The sequence below is a fragment of the Gallus gallus genome, chromosome 8 (genome assembly GCF_016699485.2).
Source record: "Gallus gallus isolate bGalGal1 chromosome 8, bGalGal1.mat.broiler.GRCg7b, whole genome shotgun sequence".
Taxonomy (NCBI): domain Eukaryota; kingdom Metazoa; phylum Chordata; class Aves; order Galliformes; family Phasianidae; genus Gallus; species Gallus gallus.
Genome location: NC_052539.1, coordinates 3,703,106 through 3,724,483, shown reverse-complemented (window position 1 = coordinate 3,724,483; position 21,378 = coordinate 3,703,106). Strand labels below are relative to the sequence as shown.

At 56.4% G+C, this 21,378-nt stretch overlaps 4 protein-coding genes and 1 long non-coding RNA gene across 22 annotated transcripts in view; 2 read left to right on the top strand and 3 right to left on the bottom strand.

Moving 5' to 3' along the window:
* The window catches only part of ATF6B (activating transcription factor 6 beta), a 71,127-nt gene extending 66,986 nt beyond the window's left edge, over positions 1-4,141 (bottom strand). For both annotated transcript variants that reach the window (XM_422208.8, XM_015290399.4), the window contains exons 1-6: positions 4,047-4,141; positions 3,873-3,949; positions 2,307-2,403; positions 1,898-1,992; positions 1,266-1,395; positions 910-1,116 (exon numbers count right to left, since the gene is read on the bottom strand). In XM_422208.8, the coding sequence (XP_422208.4) occupies positions 910-1,116; positions 1,266-1,395; positions 1,898-1,992; positions 2,307-2,403; positions 3,873-3,949; positions 4,047-4,116 (676 nt within the window). In that variant the 5' untranslated portion in view covers positions 4,117-4,141. The remainder of the gene's footprint in view (positions 1-909; positions 1,117-1,265; positions 1,396-1,897; positions 1,993-2,306; positions 2,404-3,872; positions 3,950-4,046) is intronic.
* A 123-nt stretch (positions 4,142-4,264) lies between these two features.
* SELP (selectin P) lies at positions 4,265-12,955 on the bottom strand. Of its 13 annotated transcripts, none has more exons than XM_040704792.2 (17): positions 12,680-12,955; positions 12,462-12,552; positions 10,497-10,905; positions 10,318-10,425; positions 9,999-10,181; positions 8,421-8,606; positions 8,098-8,283; positions 7,794-7,979; positions 7,471-7,656; positions 6,913-7,098; positions 6,593-6,778; positions 6,279-6,464; positions 5,640-5,825; positions 5,401-5,520; positions 4,994-5,024; positions 4,631-4,687; positions 4,265-4,524 (listed from the first exon to the last, which is right to left on the bottom strand). In XM_040704792.2, the coding sequence occupies exons 1-16, from the start codon at positions 12,820-12,822 to the stop codon at positions 4,633-4,635; spliced, it is 2,628 nt and encodes an 875-aa protein (XP_040560726.1). In that variant the 5' UTR covers positions 12,823-12,955; the 3' UTR covers positions 4,265-4,524; positions 4,631-4,632. The 13 variants fall into 13 exon arrangements, with proteins under 13 accessions (XP_040560726.1, XP_046800954.1, XP_422207.5 ...); XM_046944998.1 differs by having other exon boundaries at positions 12,930-12,955; XM_422207.8 differs by having other exon boundaries at positions 10,497-10,877; positions 12,930-12,955.
* Positions 12,839-15,496, top strand: LOC121111355. The gene is made up of 3 exons (XR_005861840.2): positions 12,839-13,002; positions 13,833-14,782; positions 15,366-15,496. It is a non-coding gene; the product is annotated as an uncharacterized LOC121111355 (long non-coding RNA).
* Positions 15,204-18,546, bottom strand: LOC101751271 (1-phosphatidylinositol phosphodiesterase-like). 4 transcript variants are annotated; one of them, XR_001467726.4, is made up of 2 exons: positions 16,621-18,546; positions 15,204-15,886 (listed from the first exon to the last, which is right to left on the bottom strand). XR_001467726.4 is itself a non-coding variant. In XM_015290395.4 (2 exons), the coding sequence occupies exon 1, from the start codon at positions 17,720-17,722 to the stop codon at positions 16,694-16,696; it is 1,029 nt and encodes a 342-aa protein (XP_015145881.2). In that variant the 5' UTR covers positions 17,723-18,546; the 3' UTR covers positions 15,204-15,886; positions 16,670-16,693. The 4 variants fall into 4 exon arrangements, 2 of the variants coding, with proteins under 2 accessions (XP_015145881.2, XP_004943190.2); XR_212726.5 differs by having other exon boundaries at positions 15,204-15,865; XM_015290395.4 differs by having other exon boundaries at positions 16,670-18,546.
* Positions 18,456-21,088, top strand: HTATIP2 (HIV-1 Tat interactive protein 2). Of its 2 annotated transcripts, XM_422206.8 has the most exons (5): positions 18,456-18,638; positions 18,708-18,815; positions 18,938-19,075; positions 20,298-20,359; positions 20,674-21,088. In XM_422206.8, the coding sequence occupies exons 1-5, from the start codon at positions 18,477-18,479 to the stop codon at positions 20,897-20,899; spliced, it is 696 nt and encodes a 231-aa protein (XP_422206.1). In that variant the 5' UTR covers positions 18,456-18,476; the 3' UTR covers positions 20,900-21,088. The 2 variants fall into 2 exon arrangements, with proteins under 2 accessions (XP_422206.1, XP_015145883.2); XM_015290397.4 differs by lacking the exon at positions 20,298-20,359.
* The last annotated feature ends 290 nt before the right edge of the window (positions 21,089-21,378 follow it).

Below are 21,378 nucleotides of genomic sequence, written 5' to 3'. Positions count from 1 at the left end.
ATTAATAAGAAAGAATTTTTTCCACTATTGTAATAATTTCTAGATACTTTCACTGGATGTATTTATCTCCTTTCCCTTCCACTCACTGCCTGCGTAGTCAAATGCAAGAATCTGCAGCCATCAGGTGGTGAAAACAAGCAAGTGCATCTGACTATTTCTGCAATGGAAGTAATGTGCCTGCTCTCTTGACAGAAGAGTAGATAATGCTTGGGATTCTGAAATGAAGACCCAGGCTTAAATAAACTAGCTACAGAGTAACAGGAAGAATGAAAACATACAGATGGACAGGAAATGATGTGCCTCATTATCATCAGACTATAGTTCTAAGGAAGTACTCTAACTCCTAACACCACTGTCGTAACTTTTAGCAGCTTCTGTAACATCTTATTTAATGTTATTCGGTTAGATAAAAAGCCATAAACTCATGTTTCACATGAGTGAAAATGGCTTACTGCTCCTTCCCAAGCTTTCAAGTTTCATCCAGCCATCCTAACTGACTCTGTTGATCTTCCTTTGGTTAAAACGAGAGTACAACTGGATTAATCTTATGCATCACTCGCCAGTCACAAGTAGAGCAGAGCAAAAGATCCATTCAGACCAGCAGCTTTATCTCCATGATTTCTAATGCTAAGGATAGTCTCTTTTGCCATATTGTCTTCTATTCCACACAATGCTAAGGTACCTGCTGTTTTTCCACATAGCTACATAAGAAAGAATTGAGGCCGTTTTCTCAGCATAAAGTTTTTTCAGCAAAGCATGCATCACTCTCCTTTTAATCCTACCCCTCCTGTTTCTTTTTTTCCTATCCTTTCTGTTTCTCCTGCCAAATGTAACTTCAATCTAGAGACTATCCCAAACAGACATAGTGTTTACCCCCAGGACCTGGCTCTGTGATGACAATTCACCTACCTTTAGGAGGTGCTGGCTGGATGTTAACAACTGGCTGATGCTTTGGCAGTGGCACAAGTGTTGGAAGTGTCTGAATAATGATGGTTTTAGCTGGGATGCCAATGTTAGCCTGAGCCTCAGGTACAGCAGGCAAAAGAGGTTTTGGTTGTATCGATGGCCTAGATGCTGTCTGACCACATCTCTTCAGAGTCTTCACAGAATTATTCGCTAGGAAAAGAAAGAGTTGGATCAGAAGTTCTAAAGTGACAAATTTCAGTAGTGATAACAAGGCCTTTGGTATGTTTCACTATCCATCTATATCTGTTAAAACTGACGTATCCATAGGTGTGGAATCTAAGTAACTCAATCTCTCATACCAGACCGAGAAGTGACGCCCACAATCGGTTTCTTCTCTGCATCTCCTTCAGGGGATGCGGGGCTTCTGGAGCTCTTGCAGTAGAGGGAGATAGGAGACATCTGGGAGCTGCAGCTGAAGTCCATATCATCCTGCAGACAGAAAGTAGATGAAACTACTGCTTCAGAAACAGGTAAAAGCAACTACTAGAAATTCAGAGTACAACTGTCTTTCATCACAGGTGTTGCTACTGCAGGAAATAGGAGAAAGGCTTTCCTTTGCTATCTTATTCCAGTCAGTGCTGAGTACCACTGACAATCAAAGCAGCATCACTCCATACCAGTAGAACAAAAGGGTGGAGAGACCAGCAACTGCTAGACTCAGAAGCCTTTAGAAGTTATTTTGTTTGGCAAACAGGCCAATAAACACACTGAGGAAACACAACTGAACACGCTTTTCTAGGAATGGATTACAGGACTAGAAGGAGGAAAACATAATTGAAGGAAAGTTGTTTTTGCAAGGGCTGAAAAAAAAGAAATAGTTTCCTCCTAGGCTATGAAGTTGATAGATAGATAAATCAATGGGTTTTTTTGTTTGTCACAGCTGGGCCTGAATTAATCTTGCTATCTGTGTTACATGGAGGTTTCTGCATACAGGCACATTCTGCACTGGAGAGTCCACAGAGGACGGAGAAGGGACTGAACAAGTTGAAGGGGCTGGTGATAAGGGCTCCGTCTTCACATTTGCATCTGCAAAAGATAAACAAAGAATTTTTCTTTGTACAAGTCTTTAATGAGGGGACGTCAGTAAAGAACATCACTCTACACCAGCTATTTAATTGCCAAAGCAAGACACAACAGAAAATTGCAAGATTAAGGATATTTAGATTGTAGGGCAGCTCCTACCAGCTGTACCCATCTTATAGAAGCACAGCATAAACTTCTCACCGAAGGACTAGATCAAACAGTTCCACAAAAATTACGAGTACCATAAAGCTGTAACAGCTCATCCTTGTGGAGCAGGATGGAATTGTCATACTAGCTGAATTTTGCAGGTAAGTTACCTGAATAAGAGTGGCTTGTGATATTCCAAAGGTCCGAGTCCCAGGACATCAAATCCAAGTCAAAATGAAAGTTATACAGATCATTTTCCTGAAATGACTGTTCAGAAAGAGAAACAAGATAAGAACACAATATACACTGAGACCATCAGCTGTTTCATTCTCATGTTTCTGGACAAGCAAAGGGACTATCGCTTCAGTTGCCTTAAGGCATACAAAGATAACAGCCTTAAGGGGGGCATTCTCAACTGGAATACATGAGACAAGGCTTCTTTTAAAGCTCGGAGCTGTAGGATAAGAGCATTTCTGTTCAAGAATACCATTAATTACTGTCCTGTTGTCAGTAATCTGTAAAGCAAAAGTTCTAGGTGTAGTCACTGACCCACCTTGAATAAATTACAGGATTGGCGACTTGTTGCCATCACTCTCCTTTATCTTCATTGAAAGATTAATACTCTTTCATCATCAGATCTCAAAGCATTTTGTAAATGAGAGTAGTGTCAGCATCAGTTTAACGAGAGAATGAGAGGCCCAAGGAGTGATTTGCTCAGGAACATACTGACAATCCCAGAGATGAATCAGGCCTCTCTACGCTTGAATAGACTGACATCACCACCTTCTACAACCAGAGACACCAGTTGCATAATCCAACAGGGAAAAAAAAAAAGGAGACTAAAATCACCTCTTATACATCAGTTATTGTACAGCCCTTGAAACAACGGTCAGCTTTTTGCTTCACGTTTTTCTGTTGCTAAGCCTCAGTTCTCTATTAAAATGTAACATTTCTATGAGCGCTGGCATAAAAAACAGAGGGCTCTCTAATGTTACACACTCGGTTCATATAAACACGTAGATAGGATTTACTTGCTAAAACCTTTCCAGAAAACATATCTGCCTTTAAATTCTCAGCTTGCCTCACAAAGAGTGGCTCAGAAAGTCCTCAGGCTGCACGAAAATGGGTATTTGCAGGCAAGGATGAAGAAAAAGCTCATCAGAGCATATCAGTAGGAGGAATGAGCAGAAACCATAGCCCAAGCTGCGCAGTAAGTCTCCCACGTGTAACTAATGCTGACGTGCTGATGGATGATGGCTTGGCCTTCCACAATTCAGCAGCTCCCAGGTTTTCCCTAGTGCCTGTCCTACAACTCCTTTAGGAATGCTCATAGTAACCAGGGCTGGATAGCACACAAGCTGTGCTATCTGCGTGTTAGTCCGCAGGGGACAGAGGGAAGGCAGGAGGAGGTAAAGAGAGTGGGAAATCCACGAAGCAAATGTCCTGGGACAGAGACAAGAGGAGGTGTGACTACACAGTGAAAACCACAGGGCTTAATACGCTGCGTCGCAGTAAAGGTTGAAAAGAAAACTCCCAAGCAGACAAGCGTGTGCCTTTAGACGCGACTTCCAAACCCATCGCTGTGCCACTGACGGTTCGTGAAGGGAACGGCAGCCCGCCCACGCCGCGCCCGCACGCCCAGCCCTCAGGTGCCCGCGACGCCCTCCAGCCGTCGCCACACGGCCCCAGAGCGCCGCTCTCCACGGGTCCCAACGCCCCGGCCCGCCGGTACTCACGTCGGGCTCGTCCCTCGAGGCGCGCCGCGACTCCGCAGCACCGAGCAGCTCGCCCAGCTCCTCGCCCAGCACCGTCTCTGCGGGGAGATAGCGGCCTCAGCACCGGGTGCGGAGCAGGGAGCCGCGCTCCACCGGGTCTCGGACCCCTCCCGCCCCCGGCCCAGCCCCTCTTACCCCAGTCAAGGCCGCCCCCCGCCGCCGGCAGCAGCCCCGCGGGCTCCCACTCGGCCTTCGCCGCCGCCATCGCTTCCGACTTCCTACTCCCGCACACGTATACTTCCGGCAGAAGCCCCGCCCCCTACGGCGGCCGCAGGAGGACATTTTAGGCCCGCCCCCGTCGCGCTCCGCCCCCACGCGGTGACCGCCTCCCATAGAGCACACGCGGACCTCGGTCGAGGTTACAGGCGTTTATTGAGAGCCGGTTGGCACGGGCCCGGCCCCAGCAGCAAGCCGGGGAAGGGAGGGGGCTACAGTCCGTTTTTTCCACGCCCCTGCTGCTCTTCAGAGGCCTTGCCCCACGCGTGGGTATAGGCTGGGGTGAGCGCGGAGCTCTGCAGTCCCGGCCGCTGGGCTCAGCTTCAGGCCAGCAGGGCAAAGCGAAGTACCGTCAGGGCTCGGTGGTGGTGGGGACAGCGCTCCTGGTCCGCTTCGCCTGCAGTGAGATGGGAGAAGCGACACAAGGGAGGTGGCTGGGCTTACCCTCCCTGATTTTGCACACACAGCTTCCAACGTGCCCCGAGCGCTGCACGTGCATTCACCTTTACAAGGTGGAGTCGTAGGCTGCATTGGTGAAGATGCCTGGTGCCCCGAGGTCACTGGGAAAGAAACATCAAGAGCGTCAGCTTGGGGGGCAAAAAGACATAGGAAGCATCATGCTTGCATAGGGAAAGCACTCTGAGCCTTAGCCATTTCCCCCCCAGGGGCTGCACCCTGCAGAGGCCACAGAATCCTTGTATTTTGAAGCACACCAGCTGGCACAGCCTCACCAACCCCCAGCTGTGCTACTGCTGCTGGAAGGGCAGCCTCACACATGCAGACAGAGGTGATGGTAGCAGGGAGGTGTCCACAGTGATATCCCCCTGTCTGCAGATAGAGACGCTCCTGCTGAGCACAAATCTTACCTGGTGGGGCTCAGGAGCTTCTTCTTCTCCTCTGAGGGTGGTGATAAAGTGTCCAAAGGGAGCGCAGATACAAAAGAAAGAGTCAGATCTTTTTAGTGAAGGGCTGGAGAGGCAGCAGGAGGATTTGACAAACCGAAACGAATCTGTCACGCGACCCCATCCCATCTCACGCCGGGGTAATCGCCTTTTGCCCCTTCAACAGTGGTGGTGTTTTTCTGGCTCTGCCCCCAAGTTATAGCTGGTGGTCTCAGTGGGACCCAGGGCCAACCCACAGCACGTAGGACGTGGACTGAGACAGTCACATCTCTAAACTCTTTTGATCAACCCGCTGTCCTTGGGGCCCTGTAACCACCTGGGCTGAGAGTCCCTAGCCACAAAGCGCCCATTGGCTGCAGGTGTTTTGGTACCTCTGTTGCTGAGCTGCTTGACAAGCAAGACAATGAGCGTTCCAGAGAGCACAAGGCCGGCTGCTGCCAGAGCACTGGTGCTGGTGTAAACCAGAACTTGTTTCAAAAAGGCAGAATCCTCTGAAAGAGACCCACAAACAGCTTGTTATCAGAGGGATTCCACAGAGACAGAGCTGCTGGGTGCCTCCTCCATCCTCGAGATATACTGTAGGAGGCTGGGAAGCACAGCCCCACCATACCTTCACAGACTGGGGGATGCCTGGTCCAGTTCCCCGTGGCTGCACACCTGAGCATCTCCGCTCCCACCCGGATAAATCCTTCCTTGCAGGAAAAGGTGCAAGTGGAGTTGAACGTGAAGTTCCCGTGCAGATTAGAGCAGCTGAGGTGGCCGTGGCTGGGGACATCCAGCACTGGACAGCTGACGGCTGCAGGTAGAACACACCAGCGACACTGATGAGACAGATTTGTTGGCAGTGGAATGAGGGCACAGGGGCTAGAGAGCCTGGGGATGAGCTGCCACAAGCTGGGGTGCTGAGGGAAAAGGGATCCTGGGGAGAGCAATCTGCTAGCACAGAGCAGTGGGCACTGTCCTGGCAGTTCTCAGAAGAGCTGGAGATTTCAGAGGGTCTGCCTCCTCATGGTGCTACATATCCACTGTGCATAGCCCTACTGGGGTGGCAGAAAGCATCAGGATAAAGGCAGCCATGGGGGGCTCCATTACTGCATCCTTGCACAGCTCCATTCCACTTGCGCCGCTTGAGCACACGTGGCTCAGCTCCTCTATCTCACAGAGGGAGACTGGGGACAGATCCTGAGGAAGGGGCGACTCTTCATCAGAGTACAGAGTCCAGGGGCAGATGTGACCACCACAGCTCTACCTTGGCACTGCGAGGTGTTCCCAGTCCAGGTTCCAGTGGCTGTGCACTCACGGCTCTGTGGCCCGATCAGCTCAAACCCTGGCTGGCAGGAAAAGTCACAGACGGAGCCAAAGGTGAAGTTCTCATAGAGGTGGAAGCAGCTCAACTCTCCGTGCTCTGGAGCACTGAGCAATGAGCAGCTGATGGCTGAAAAGGAAAAGAAGCACACCTCAAGTAGGAGCCAGGGAACTGTGAGGCTTCATCCTTGGGATGAGAGGCCCAAGAACATCCCAAGGTGAACTCCAGGCAAATGGCCCTTTTACCAGCAGCTCTACCTTTGCACTGTGGGCTCTCCCTGGTCCAAGTCCTGGTGGCCGTGCATTCACGACTCTGTGACCCCAAGAGCTCAAAGCCTGGCTGGCAGGAGAAGTCACACGTGGAGCCAAAGGTGAAGTTCTCATGGAGGTGGGAGCAGTTCAGCTCTCCATGCTCTGGAGCGCTGAGCACCGGGCAGGTGACGGCTACAGGAAAAAGCAGCATACCTTAAGCAGGAGCCCGGTTACTGTGGGGTTGAAATGTTGGGACCAAGAGGATGAAGAACATCCCAATGCCATCCCCGTAGCAGTGACACCCCAAACTCTAGCAGCAGCTCTACCTTTGCATCGTGGAGTGTCCTTGCTCCAGGTCCCCACAGCTGTGCACTCACGGCTCTGTGGTCCTGTGAGCTCAAACCCTGGCTGGCAGGAGAAGTCACACGTGGAGTTGAAGGTGAAGTTCCCATGGAGGTGGGAGCAGTTCAGCTCTCCATGCTTCGGAGCACTGAGCACCGGGCAGGTGACAGCTGCAAGGAGAGCAGGTGTCAGGGCAGATCCTGTCCATGCTGGCAGGAGCACATGTCCACGTCTGGAGATGGGGCACCCAGAAGTTCTGGGTCGATTCTGGCTGCCTGCTAGGTGCAGGGAATGGTGTCCTGGTCTCAAGGAGTGTTAATGCCCGGACAGGGAGGTGTTGGCAGACCCAGTCCCTTGCTCTGCAGGGCTGTCAGTGCCAACTCTTTGAGGTGGTTGTTGTGGACAGAGGATTTTCACTACTGGGACAGGATGGCAGGAGTGTGCGTGTGGTGTTGGGGCTGCTGAGGTGACAACTGGCAGAGGCTGAGGACAGCACAGGCAGGTAATGTTAGTGACACTATGAGCTCCAGCAGCAGCTCTACCTTTGCATCGTGAGGTTTCCCCAGTCCAGGCTCTTGTAGGCATGCATTCACGGCTCTGCGGCCCCAGGAGCTCAAACCCTGGCTGGCAGGAAAGGTTACACGTGGAGCCAAAGGTGAAGTTTCCATGGAGGTGGGAGCAGTTCAGCTCTCCATGCTCTGGAGCTCTCAGCACTGAGCAGCTGATGGCTGAAAAGTAAAAGAAGCACACCTTAAGCAGGAGCCAGGGAGCTGCAAGGCTCAGCTGTTGGGATGAGAAGGCTAATGCAGCAGAGAGCATCCCAGGGCTGTTCTCAGGCCAGTAGCACCTTTACTAGCAGCTCTACCTTTGCACTGTGTGGTGTCCCCAGTCCAGTTCCCCATGGCTGTGCACTCACGGCTCTGTGGCCCCGTGAGCTCAAACCCTGGCTGGCAGGAGAAGTCACACGTGGAGTTGAAGGTGAAGTTCCCATGGAGGTGGGAGCAGTTCAGCTCTCCGTGCTCTGGAGCGCTGAGCACCGGGCAGGTGACAGCTGCAGGGGAAAGAGGCACACTTCGAACAGGAGCTGGGTTACTGCGGGGTTGAACTGTTGGGACCAAGAGGCTGAAGAACATCCTAGTGTCATCCCAAAGCTCTAACAGCAGCTCTACCTTTGCATCGTGAGGTGTCCCCAGTCCAGTTCCCCGTGGCCGTGCATTCACGACTCTGTGACCCCACGAGCTCAAAGCCTGGCTGGCAGGAGAAGTCACACGTGGAGTTGAAGGTGAAGCTCCCATGGAGGTGGGAGCAGTTCAGCTCTCCATGCTCTGGAGCACTGAGCACTGGGCAGCTGATGGCTGAAAAGTAAAAGAAGCACACCTTAAGCAGGAGCCAGGGAACTGCAAGGCTCAGCTGTTGGGATGAGAGGATTAATGCAGCAGAGAACATCCCAAGGCCAATCTCAGGCCAGTGACATCTTTACCAGCAGCTCTACCTTTGCATCGTGGAATTTCTCCAGTCCAGTTCCCCACAGCTGTGCACTCACGGCTCTGTGGTCCTGTGAGCTCAAACCCTGGCTGGCAGGAGAAGTCACACGTGGAGTTGAAGGTGAAGTTCCCATGGAGGTGGGAGCAGTTCAGCTCTCCGTGCTCTGGAGCGCTGAGCACTGGGCAGGTGACAGCTGCAAGAGAACAGGTCTTAGGATAGGATTTGGGTGGAACTGAATACAGGGATTAGTGCTTAATCCCAACCTAATAAACCCGAATTTGAGGTGGCATGTCTTTGATCTTCCTTTCTTACCTCAATACCAGATGGCAAGCCTCACTTCCTTGGACACAGTGGTAGCACCGTTGGTACAGTGATTTGTGCTCCACCTGAGAAGCAGTTGCTGCTGTACCAGGACCTGGTTTATCCCTGGCACTCTCTGGGTCACAGCCCCATGGCAAAAGACCATGGGCACCTTACACTGAGCCTGTTTCCCTACAGGAGGCCCACCTCCCAACCCAGCACCCAGGCACACTGGCTCTATCTTTGCAGTGAGAGAGGGGCTCTGACCAGGCCCCCTGAGCTGTGCACCACAGCCTCTCCCACGTCCCTGTAGTGCCCAGGGCATGTCCAGCCCTGCCACAGCTGGAGCCTGTGCTTGGTGTTGGAGTAAACCCAATTGGCAACGCTCTCTAGCACAGCTCTGTTATCAGCATTGGCAACCAAGTCAGGCATTTTTTTTTTGCAGAAAAGAAAAATTTATCATACATCAAGCAGGAAAAAACAGAGCCGTTCTCTGGAAAACCAGATGTGGGAAAGCCAGGAGCGGGAAAGGTCAGGACAACTTGCTGGATGGTGCATGGGGGGACTTCCACAAAACTGACATCACATCAGCCCTTGGTGCCTGCTCCCTTAGCTGCACAAATCCCTGGGCCACCAATATACCTACGACTGCCTCATTGGCAGCGCTAAGTGCAAGGCAATCTGCTAGTTCTAAAAGTGCATATACTGCTGGGGCTCTCCATACAGGAGATACCCCTCTGTGTCCTGTACCCGCTTCAGGTCTCGACTTGTCACCTCCTTGTACGCACGCATAGACCAGTTGTACAGAGCAAGAGCTCCACACAAACCCCAACCCAAAACAGCTCAGTGCCTCTGGGACACCAGCAGGGCAGCTACAAGCCCTCAAGATGCCAACAGGAAGACTTTCTCTGCAAAACACACCACAGCTCAGTTCTTTTGTGGCTTTCTCCCCACAGTGGTTTCCTTCCTGCCCTGTTCCTCCCCATCTCACCATCTCTTGTCCTGCTGCCCAACCCAGCCACCCTTCCCCCAGCCGTGTGACAGCTCCTGTTCCTCTTCTTCGAGTCCTTCTGAAGAGCCCAGCACCTTCTCAAGGAGCAGTCAGTGCCTCTAGGACAACCGAGGTACCAGGACACCAGTTGTGCCCCAACACAAACAGGGAGCAAGCATCAGCGTGCGGGAAGTCGCAAGGGTTTGCTGCATCTACACACCAGAACCCACTGTGGGAGCGATGCTGAGCATCAGTGCCACACACTCCAGAGCCCCAGTCCATGGCAGTCCCTACCTATGCACGTGGGGGTCTCCGCTGACCACTGCCGATCATCCAAGCACTGCAGCTCGTCCGCACCTCGCCGTTCAAACCCCTCCGGGCACCGGAAGGTGCAGGTGGAGTTGTATCTGAAGTCTCCAAAGGGATGGCTGCAGTTCATGGACGCTCCTCTAGGCTCGAGTATGGGGCACTGCACGGCTGCGAGAGATGTGGCCACAGCCTGTCAGCAGCACGACGGACCCGTGCGCTCTGCTGGGTCTTTTTGGGATACGCAGCCCCAAGCCCCATCCATGACAAGCACCTCAGCCCCAAGCAGAGCCTGCTGGGTACTCACCGTTCTCACAGTTGTCCCCTTCGAAGCCGGGGTGGCACTCACACTTGTAGCTCTGGATGACCTCCACACAGTCACCGTGCAGACCACAGAGCAGGGGCTGGCAGGAGGCTGCGCACATTGACCATCATCAAGGGGCACTCTGCCCTGCTCCCAGCCCTCCCCGTGTTCTCAACACTCACCCTTGTAGCACAGTGCCTTCTTCTTCTTTGTACAAGGCTCATCGTTCCACTTGCCTGCCTCTGACGGCCGCTTGATGTAGATCTCCACGCAGTCCTGGTTGGACCCGCGGTTGTTGGGCTCCCTAGCGGCCCAGTTGGTTGCCTCCTTCGTCAGTGTCTTGTTGGTGCCCACCCAGGTCCAGGTACCTTTCTGCTTGCGGATGCCAATCCAGTAGTATTTGTTATGATAGGGCAGGGTGCGATTGAGGTACTCGATCTCCTCCTTGTTCTGGATGGCCACCAGGTCGGTGAAGAACGTCTTGCAGTATGCCCTGGCCTCGTCCCACTCATAGTCCTTCTCACTGTAGTTGTACGTCCAGGCCCCCACCTGCATCACCACGCCTGCGGGAGAGGATGTGGTCTGGGATCGCTGCAGGAAGACAGTGCAGGGCTGGGGACAGGGTCGGTGGGGACCTGTGGCTGGCACCAGGGCCATGAGCCACCAGCAACCCCAGGGAAAAAGTGGGGGAAGCGTGGAAGAGAACAGAGTTCGAAGAGGGTACATGGAGATGTGTAAGGATCCGGCGTGGCAGAACGAGTCATGGTGAGGCAGAGGGGCAGCAGAGAAAGGAGGAAGGTGGGAAAGAGCTGGGGCTCCCCTCCCCATAAAGACCTCCCAAAGAGTTCCTTAAAACGCATTTTCTTCTACAAACCTAAATTGTTCTACATGTGTGGTTTTGTTGCTTAGTTGTTTGTTTTCCCTTCTTTATTTAATTTACAGTTCTACAGGAGGGTCAGTTTTGCACGAGAAAGAAGCCCAAGTGTGCCCCCGTACCCAAAAGCGTCCTCGTGCCGTACTGCATCCCTGATCCAGAGCTGGCCCAAAGAGCTGCAGAACTCTGCATTGCAAAACACAGCCTTGCAGAAAGCAGTTCATGCCCTGGCCGTGCCCACCGGGGAAGGCAAAGCCCAGATTGACTGGAACCCACGTCCAGAAGCGGAAGGCACTTTGATGAAATACCGCTTCTGTTTCACTGCACAACTTGATGTAATCGAGAAGTCTTTTTTTGCCACAAAAATAAAGCTTCTTCCCTTCTCCCTAGAAGCAGGTATGCCCACAGCTGCAGAAAGCAGCCCCAAAGCAAGGCGGGGAACAAAGTCATGGGAGAACCCCGTCATGGGAGAGCACATCTTATATATTATGAAGGCAAAGGTCTGGAAACTGCAGATTAAATGCAAATACAGGGCTTGACAAGTCTAACTAGGGCTCTAGCTAGGCCAGTTATTATACATTTTCCTATGCAAAATCCCTACAACTTGTCTGGTTTTCCTTGTAGAAGATCCAACTACCCATTTTGTAAAACAAAACCAAGAAAAATGTGCTCTCCAAAAGCAGCCCAGCTCCTCACATCCTAGGGCTCCCCAGGCACGAGCTCAGGACAACCACTGGCTCCCACCACCTCCCCTAAGAATCCCAAGAGGGACCAAACCCCAGGAAAGACCAGGGAGCACATCTACAGCCTACCTGCCACACAGACACACTCCTACCTCACTCTTCCAGCTCCTACAGCCCCACGTGCTCAGCCTTGTCTCACCTCTCCCCACCCAGCTGAGCTGAGCCCCACCTGGGTTCCATTAGCAACCCTGGCAGCCCCCATGCCTCCTGCCCTGTGCAGCTGGGCACGGTGCTCGCAGCACTCAAGGTGCGTTTGTATTCTTGTTTTCCTTGCAGACCTCAATCTCGGTCTCCTCCTGACGCTTCTAATTTTGCCTCTGCTCTTCTGCTGATTTGCGAAAGCTCTTTCGTAAACCGACCCAGACCGCACAGGATTTCTAGGACAGAGCACATTCCTTGCCCCATGCAGTGCCGATGTGCAAAGGAAATATCCTACAGGCACCGAAGCCACGTGTCTGCAGGGTCCCCAGAATAACTCCGCTGCCCTTCTCTGGTTTCCCGTTCCCTCGGGGTCACTGTGGGCACCTTACCACATGTGAAGGCAGCGATGCCCAGGCAGCAGACGCCACAAGAGCTGAGAGCCCACATCCTCCGAGCGCAGTGCTGTCCCACAGGGGTGCCCTGCGTGCCAGAGAGAGGGGCATGAGCATGCATCCTTGCCAGCTGCAGGGTACCCACCCGCAACTCTCCCTGCCCCCTACCCGAGCAGACCCCAGCTGTCCCCGCAGGAAGCAGCAGGCAGACCTACCACGCCGGTGCTGCAGGGTGCCCGCTGTGCCTGGCCCTCGCTCTGGGCAGGCAGCTCTGCTCACACTTCCTGCAAGCCACAGAGCATCGCTCCCTCCCCTCAGTCTCTTCCCCTCCTGACCCAGCCCCGCTGTCAGCCCGCATCCTGCCCCGCTGCGCTCCCCACTTCCAGGAGCCCGCTGCCAGCTGGAGGCTGAAACCCCAGCGAGGGGCCAGGCTGCTGTGCGGCCACCCAGAGCCCTCCAACTCACCATGTCTGCGGCAGCAACCGAGAGAGGACGGAACAGGATGAGGTGGACCTGCACCAGGCAGAGTGGGACCAAGGTGCGTGGCTCCCGGATCCTGTGCGGGCTGTGGATTGCCGTATACTACTCAAGATCAATTAGTTACACAATGTATTTTCCTGTTTCTGCCTTTTTAAAATCTCTATGAGAAAGGTCCAAGCACAGGGCGGGGGAACCTCCCCCCATTAAGTGTCCTTTATAAACTTCTAGCAATGCTCCAGGAAGGTGCCCATTGTGTACAGCATCACCATATATCTATTTTTACGCGTATTCTACTTCTACGTAATATCATTTTGGCAGGGAATCGCTCCGCTCACTTCCAGCTAAAGCCAAGGCAGGAGCCCTACGGGTCACATGCATGTTCCACTTCCAGAGAAATAAACGGTGCTCCAGTGGGACTCACACAACACAAAAGGAGGAACCCATCCGCAAAATCCATAACTCATTATAGGGAATTTCTGCTTGGCCAATGTAAACGAAATTCGGTTCCCGTCCTTGGTCATCACCCTTGCAAAACGCTCTACCGCAATTCTTCCTCTTTCTGTGCCTGCAGTAAGCCGGCAGCATTCGCTTTGCCAGCTCCCGTGCAGAAAGCGTAGGGGCAGGGAGTGACATCCCAGTGGGCAGAGAGGCTGTAGGGTGGCTGCTGGGCAGGGGGACACCTCGGGAAGCCACGGTCCCCTGAGAGGGACGAAGCTGCTGCTGCACGAGGACAGTCAGAGGGGTGTTGCTGGATGCTCGGCCCCAGGGGAGGGCAGGAGGAAAATGGGCAGTGCCCCTGCTGGTTTCACTTCTGCCTGGCACGGGGCACAGCAGGGCAGAACAATAGAAAAGAAATATTCTCACCTTTATTTTTGTCACTACAAACAGCCTCTGGTGTTGCTGTATAAGCAGAAGTGAGCTGGCTGAGAACTGGAGACCGCCGCTGCGAGGGGAAGGACACAGCCTTGAACGCAGGGGCGACGCTTTACATTGCAGAGGACATGGGTACAAGTGACACAGGGGAATGAGGATTGCAATCAGTTCTGCAGCTCTCCTGGGAGCTGGACAATCCCGGCAATAAACCTGTTTTGCCTTGCTGGTATCTTCCAAGGCCAGCTCCTGGGCAGGCATTGGCATGCTGCGGGGCACGTGGTCCTCACAGGGATCCTGCAGGCTCCTCCGGCGTTGCGAGGCTGAGTGGGGTGCTCCCCTGCCACTTGGGAAGAGCCCCTCGCCGTGCACGCTGCTCTTGTTTTTGGCAGAGGCACTATCCCTGTGTTGTACAGCCCTCTCCTTTTGCAATGTTCCCTGCAAACCGCAGAGGAACCAACTCACCCTGACGCAGCCTGTCTGGAGCAGCTGCCGCTGGCGATACCGCAGGCACCTTCCTGGGCACCTCCTGCAGCCCCCGGGGCATGGAGACATGGGGTACCCCCAAAGGATGCAGCCCTGCTCCCACCGCCCCCCCTCTCCCCCCATGCCACCCCATTTCCAGGCCCTGCACTGAGCCAGGATGCTTTGAAGGCACCTCCTGGGCATGGACTGGGGATGGGTCCCCCTCCACAGTGCCACCAACGGGGGCTTTTTGTCCCCAAAGTGGTCCCGAGCTGGGAGGCGCCTCCGAGTGCATCTCGCCTCGGTGCCCCTGCAGTGTGGCACACAGCACAGTCTTTCTCAGAATCTGGAAGTGATAACAGTCTGGCCGCAGGAAGACGTGTTTACTCAAATATCACCGCAACCAGGGCATGGTGAGATGGTGGCACTGATTTGCTGAGCCAGGATGGGGATGCTCCCAAACATCCCAGGCACGCCCCTGGTGGAACAACCCTGCCTGCAAGGTGAGGAGGTGTGTGTGGGGTGGGGGGTGTTTGGGGTCCCTGCCCACCACACCATGTCCCCCTTGCCCTATTGATGCCCTTCAGAGCCATTTCTCTGAGCCTGGAGATCTCAGCCTTGTGCCTTCACCCTGCAATGGGGACAGAGACATATGGCATCGCTGCCATCTGTTCACCCCTGGGGCCGGCCCCTGTTGCCTGGCTGCAGCAGCACGTGCCTGGCATGGGTAACGATTTGCCAAACAGGATGGTGGGGGTGGAGATAATGAAAACTTATCTCAGTGCTGGTGTAGCGAGCAGTAAACAAGTGGCCCTGCCTATCAGGGTGAGTGCAGCCCGGGGCATCCTGTCCCACCCAGCCCTACTCATTGCCCTCACGGCGTTGCCGTGTGTCCCCCAGACATCACCAGTGCTACAGCAACGGTCTGGTTAAATGCTTTAATGCAGTCTTCCTATTTCAAGAGGGCAAGCCAAGCCCAGAGGCGGATTCTGCTGCCCATCCCCATGGCACGTTTTTGCCCCCCTCTGCCTCTTTCCTTCCCCTCGCTCTGGCTCTGTGCAGCCCGTCCAGCTCTCTCCCCAGCAGATCTGGCTCTGCAGCCATGCGGCTCTGCAAAGAGCCATGCAGACAAGCGGATGAACGCACTCAGCCGTGAGAGCCCTGCCTCGGGTCGGTCCCATCGCCACGGAGCAAACAATGTCCCATCCTCCTGCCAGGAAATCCGGAGGCAGCCCTGGCCACGCAGTAAGGCCAGCTCCATTTTCCTGCGCGCAGAAGCATCCTTGAGCGTGTTCATTCTTCACCTTTTGGCAGCTCAGGGCTGAGCTTTCCTCTCCTTCCAGCCTCAGGCGAGCGCCCTGCCTCGTGCTTCCTGCCCTCTCGTGTTCAGTGCCAGCAGTGCTTTGATGCTTTCAGCCCTGGCACCTGGGTTACTTTTCTGCTCCTGAGCTCCCTGGAAAGCGCCCTTCTCCTCACTGCCTTCTGGGTGCAGAGCTGAGGAGATGCCTTTCCTGCCTTCTGGTCCTGCTGCTTGTCTCAGGGTTGGTTGGTTCCTCTCTCAAAGTCCTGTCTTTCGGTGCGAGACTCTGCAAAGAAAAGAGCTCCACCTAAAATAACGGGGGCAAGGGTGGCCCCGGTATTTTGCTGTCACTTTGAAATCAATTCCTCCTTCTCCATGTTCTGGCTTCCCACATCTGTGGTTTATCGTAGAACCACGGAATCATTTAACCCAACCCCAACCCACCCCCAGCATGCCCACTGAACACATCCCTCGCTCAGTGCCATACCTCCATGGCTTTTGAACGCCTCCAGGGATGGTGACCCCACCACCTCCCCGGGCAGCCTATGCCAGTGCCCAACCACTCTTTCTGAGAAGCAATGTTTCCTAATAAGCCTCGTGCTTCAGCCCCCTCACAGCTCCGTTGCCCTTTTCTGGATGCATTTAAGAACGGGACCTTCCCACTCCATCCCATCCCCTGTCCCAGAAGTGGACAGGCTCGTTAGCAGGCTCTGCAGTGACGGCACGAGGGGAAATGGTTTCAAACTAAAAGAGAGGAAATGAGTTTGGATATAAGGAAGAAGTTTATTTCGATAAGGATGGTGAGGCAGTGGCACGGGTTGCCCAGAGAGGCGGTGTGTGCCTCATCCATGAAGACAGACGAGGTCGGGATGGATGGGGCCCTGAGCACCCGATGGAGCTGTGGGTGCCCCTGTTCACTGCAGGCCAGATGGTCCCTTCCAACTCAAACGGATCTGTGATTGATTCTATCCCCAGCTCCGACAGGGACTGTGCTGGCCTGGACCCACGCTGGGGATCGCCCCCACCTCACCAACACCATACCTGGCTCCTGGAGGGATGCCTCGCACAGGGGCAGCTCAGGGCCGCTCACCTCTGACTGCCGGCCCCACCGCTGTCACACGGATGTCACATAGAGGTGTCTCAGTGCCGCGCGGGATCTCCGGGCACCCTTCTGCATCGATGTCTGTCGGCTGACACGTGAGGCTGCCCGCAGCACGGGGGACACTGGCCCCAGCGGTGCCGCCTGCAGCGTTCGTCCCCGCTGCCGCTGGGCTGTCTGAGGGGTGCTGGGGGCCTCTGGCACACCTCCACGTGTCCCTGGGGCGTTGCTCTCAATGATGAGCTGCAGCAGGCCTGCCCCGGGGAAGTCCAAAATGACCACTCCCCAGCACACCGGCTGCCCCGAGCAGCGCTGCAGGTGCTGGTAGCACTGAGGGTTGACGAATCGGGCCACGTCCTCGGGGCAGGTGAAGAGCCCGTTGCCGGAGCAGAAGGTGAGGTGCATGGTGGCGGGGTCCCCGCTGGCTGCTGCGTCCAGGTGCCGCTGCGCTCGTGCCCATTTCCTCTCCAACGAGAGCACGTTCCACGCATCGCTGATGCTCAGCCGCTCGTAGGGGATGCCCAGCACCTCCCTCTCCAGCGCCTCCAGCACCACGATCTTGCCCCGCACCTGGCCCAGCGTGGGCACCTCCTCCCGGCACCACAGCCGGCCCCGGCTCTCCTCCAGCAGGCAGCGCTGGAGCCGTGCGGCGAAGCGGGGCCGCGGGAAGATGGGCAGCTCCTCCTTGATGCGCATCAGCACGGCCTCGCCGGGGTGGGCGCGGAGGAAGCGCAGGGTGCGACGCAGGACGCCCCGCAGGCTGACCCGCTGGAAGGCACACAGGTGGTAGACGCGCAGCTCGCCCCTCTCCAGCTTGCAGCGCACGTCCAGGAAGCGCACGCCGGCCGCCAGCTGGGCCTCCAGGCCCCAGCTCTGGCAACGCAGGCGCCGGCCGCCAAACAGGCTGAGGGAGTCGTGCGTGCCGGGGATGGAGAGGCGGGAGAGAGGCAGGGAGTCGGGCAGCGCTGCCATCCAGTCGGGGCAGCAGGCAGCAGGCTGGGCCGTGCTGTCGAATGCTGCGTTGCGCCGGCACCGTGCATCCATGCTGCAGGCAATGCGGGCAGCCCAGCACCGGGCCAGCCTGTGGTGGTGGGGTGCAGCGTGTTGGATGGGGTGTAGGCAGTGACCGGCAGGCTGAGCGGGATGCTGGCCATTATCCGGGTGACGCTGGTGAGACACGTCACGTCCCTCATGTGGCACGTGCTGCAGGGATCCGGGCTCGCTCCTCACCAAGGAGAGAGCTCAGCAGGATGGAAAATTGCTGGGCTGATCCCAAAAGCAGCTGGTCAGACTGCACGCCTCCCTCCCCAGGAATCAGGACAAACGGGACCGGGCGCCCCACGGCCCTGGGAAGCTGCCTGTGCCCGGAAAGGCACGGCTGGTTGGGGCTGGCATCACCACTGAGCTGGAGGCAGCACCTGGGGGTGACTCACTGCCTGCGCCTGGGACACGGCTGCCTCACACAGCTCTGCCCCGAGGCCTCTGAGGCTCGACAGGTCATAAACCGCCCCGAGTACCCCTGCTGTGACCTCCCTCTGGGTGCACAGAGCAGGGCTGTTCTCACTGCGCTGACCCCAGCATAGGGGCAGCACGGGCTGAGGCAGCGGACGTTCAGCTGCCACCCCCGCTGGCATGACGAACTGTCCCTCATCATCCCGGTGACACTTCGCAAGCCTGCTCAGGGCCTGGCTCCGCAGCAGCCATCGCAGCAGGGCGGAGCGCCGGGGCAGGCGGGGAAAGCAGCAGCAGCAGTAGCAGCAGCAGCAGCGCAGCCTGCAGAGCGACACCTCCCCTAAGCATGGCGGCACCGGGCGGCGGAGGTTCCTGCTTCGTGCTGGGAGCCTCGGGGGAGACGGGCCGGGTGCTGCTGCGGGAGCTGTGCGCGCAGCGGCCCTTCAGCAGGGTGACGGTGATCGGGCGGCGGCAGCTGAGCCTGCCCGAGGGGAGCGGCGTGGCCGTGGTGCGGTGCGGGCCGGGGGTGGAGGGGCCCGTGCTCGAGGTGCCGTCCTGACGCACCTGCCTCCCCCAGGAGCAGGCGGTGGTGGACTTTGAGCGGCTGGCTGAGCACGCCGATGCCTTCCGCGGCCACGACGTGGGCTTCTGCTGCCTGGGTACCACCCGGAGCAAGGCGGGTGCGGTGAGTGGCACTGCCCGGTGGCGGGGGGGTGGTCACTGGGCATCACCGCACCCAGCGAGCTGCTCGGGCCCGGGGTGCCGCTCGGTGCCAAGTCGCTGACCCCGCTGCCTGCCCTGCCCTAGGATGGCTTCGTCCGCGTGGACCGAGACTACGTGGCGAAGGCAGCCGAGCTGGCGCGGGCGGGGGGCTGCAAGCACTTCGTCCTGCAGTCCTCCCAGCATGCAAACGAGAACAGCAGCTTCCTGTACCTGCGGGTGAAGGTGAGGCGGGAAGCTGGGCGTGCTGCTGGGCACGGAGATGTGGGGACACGTGGGAATGAAGCTGGGGCTGAGGCTGCGGGGGGGTCCGGTGACCCCAGGGCTCTCCTGGTGCCGGGGAACGGAGAGCCCGGGTGATGGGCTGGCAGCGCAGCAGCGTGCGTCCTAAAGGGCAGACAGCAGGCGCTCAGCATCCTTACACTACTGAGCACCAGCCACTCTTGCAGGACTTGCTCCTGCCTGCAGTGCGTGTCACCGGCGGTGGCCGGGCTGGGCTGCGTCCCGTTGCCACCCCCCGATGCCCTGCTCTGCCCGCCGTGCGTGCTGCTGCTGCAGTTAGCGCCGTGGCTACAAGGGAGCGCTGCCGACTGCTGTTTGGCTGTCCGGCGCTGACACTCCTTTCCTAGAGAGCTTCCTAGAGCTGTCTGTCTGCAGCTGGGTTTTGGTTTGCTTGTTAGTGAATTTCTGGGCTCTCTGCTGACCCGTCCATTTGCCCCGTTTAGGTCCCTGCCCTGCCCTCTGCTTTGGCGATTGGCATCTCGGCAAAACGCTTTGCATTTTGAGCAGGGTCAGCTCCGGATCTCCCTTCCCTGCCCTCCAAGAAACCCCTCTCCAGCGGCCCTGGCTTTGTCCTGCTGGGAGAGGAGTGACCTTTACCCACGGCCACGCGTACCAGGCTCCTGCCAGTTTGGGTGCCCTGTGCCCTTCCTTCTGCAACCCTCCTCTCCTGAGTTATCTGGAGGATTACTCACGGCTCACGAGCACACACCAGCTGTGCGTTGGCCAATACCTGCATGTTGGCTGATACGGAGGTGATGCAAGACTGAGCATATGTGCTCAGAGCCCTCCAGAGGCTGCTGGGACTGCGGCTGGGCAGGTGGGGAAGGGTCAGCCACTGCCGCTCTTTGGCCACCTACCTCTGAGCAGGTCTGCTGCTTCGCCCTTTTTGTGTCCATATTTTTCCCTACCACCAACTCAGCAGCTTTCCTTTGTGTGTTCACTTTACCTTTGCCACACTGTAGGAGCCTGGGAGCTAAATCCGTGCCGCTCAGCCCCAGTGCTACGGCCGTGTCCTGTGGCTGTGCTGTGCACTGGGGGTCCTGGGCTGGGATGCAGGATGCACTGTGTCCTGCCCGCAGCTCAGCTCTTCCTTCTCCCTGATTCGCAGGGTAGGAGACAAGGTGCCTGTGATCATCCTTGGCTTGTTTTGTTCCCACTGTGACAGGGAGAAGTGGAGAAACTGGTTGAGGCTGTGGGCTTTGACCGCTGCACCATTCTTCGGCCAGCGTGAGTAGCCGAGGGGACACAGAGCCAGGGCAGGGCTCGGAGCTGGGGCCGTGGGCAGGGTACGTTAGGGGAGGGTTGGGGAGGAAGTGAAGAGAGCCCCCAGGGTCAAACACAGCTCCTGCCTGCACCTCTTCCCCTTTGCTCTAAGCAGCAAGCCCAGCCATTTCCTACAGCCCTTCCCAAAGCCGTGCTTTTGAGGCTGGGAGACATCAGTTGAAGCTGCAGGACCCTGCAGAAGCCACTGGGGCCCGGTGCAGGTTTTCCAGCTGAGCTGGGCTCTGCAGCCTGACCCACTTGGCCTCTTTGCCTTGCAGGATGCTGCTGTGTGCGCGCCAGGAGTGCCGCCCTACCGAGTGGATCATGCAGAAGGTTCTGAGATTCAGCTCCCTGTTCTTCCCCACTGCTTACTCAGTACCCGTGGAAACGGTGGCAAGGGCAATGGTGGCCAGCGTGCTGCAGCCGAGTGGGGAGAAGGTGGAGGTGCTGGAGAACAAAGCCATCCATCAGCGGGGAAAGGCAGCGCCGCAGCCGGGCACATAGAGCTAAAGGCGTGGGCAACAAGTTGGCTGACCTTCCAGATGCTTTTCTGGGCTGAGGATGAATGTATGGGATAATAGTGGGGGGGTTTGCGTGGATAATTGGGAGCTGGGGTGCAAATCCGGGTAAGCGTCTTATGATTGAAACAATTCCTTGAACTGAGACCTCGAATAAAACCCTGTGATGGCCTGAGCCAGCTGTGTTGGAATTCTGCCTTCCACCTGCATGTTGCCAGCATCTCCCGGTGCCACCTTAGGAAACACATTGGGCATGTGGTTGGGGCACAGCTGTCCCCAGGCACCAGCGCCCTTCACATGGCTACGATCCCAGCAGCTGCAGAGCACCCATGTCCTCATGCTCTGCTACGTGGCAAAGGAGGCAGGCCTATTGGGCTGCCCAGGACCCCCTTGCATCCCAGCCCGTGCGCCACAGCCATTCTCAGGCCTCCTGCAGGGTCAAGGACCGTGGTGGCTCCGCAGCTG

Excerpts from the sequence above, each read along its gene's own strand:
- HTATIP2 (XM_015290397.4), top strand. The coding sequence starts at position 18,477 with ATGGCGGCACCGGGCGGCGGAGGTTCCTGCTTCGTGCTGGGAGCCTCG. Across the intron at positions 18,639-18,707 it reads AGGGGAGCGGCGTGGCCGTG|GAGCAGGCGGTGGTGGACTT; the intron begins GTGCGGTGCGGG and ends TGCCTCCCCCAG. Across the intron at positions 18,816-18,937 it reads CCCGGAGCAAGGCGGGTGCG|GATGGCTTCGTCCGCGTGGA; the intron begins GTGAGTGGCACT and ends GCCCTGCCCTAG.
- LOC101751271 (XM_015290395.4), bottom strand. The coding sequence starts at position 17,722 with ATGGATGCACGGTGCCGGCGCAACGCAGCATTCGACAGCACGGCCCAG.
- SELP (XM_040704794.2), bottom strand. The coding sequence starts at position 12,932 with ATGGTGAGTTGGAGGGCTCTGGGTGGCCGCACAGCAGCCTGGCCCCTC. Across the intron at positions 10,182-10,317 it reads AGGGGACAACTGTGAGAACG|CCGTGCAGTGCCCCATACTC; the intron begins GTGAGTACCCAG and ends CATCTCTCGCAG. Across the intron at positions 8,284-8,420 it reads AGAAATTCCACGATGCAAAG|CCATCAGCTGCCCAGTGCTC; the intron begins GTAGAGCTGCTG and ends TTTACTTTTCAG.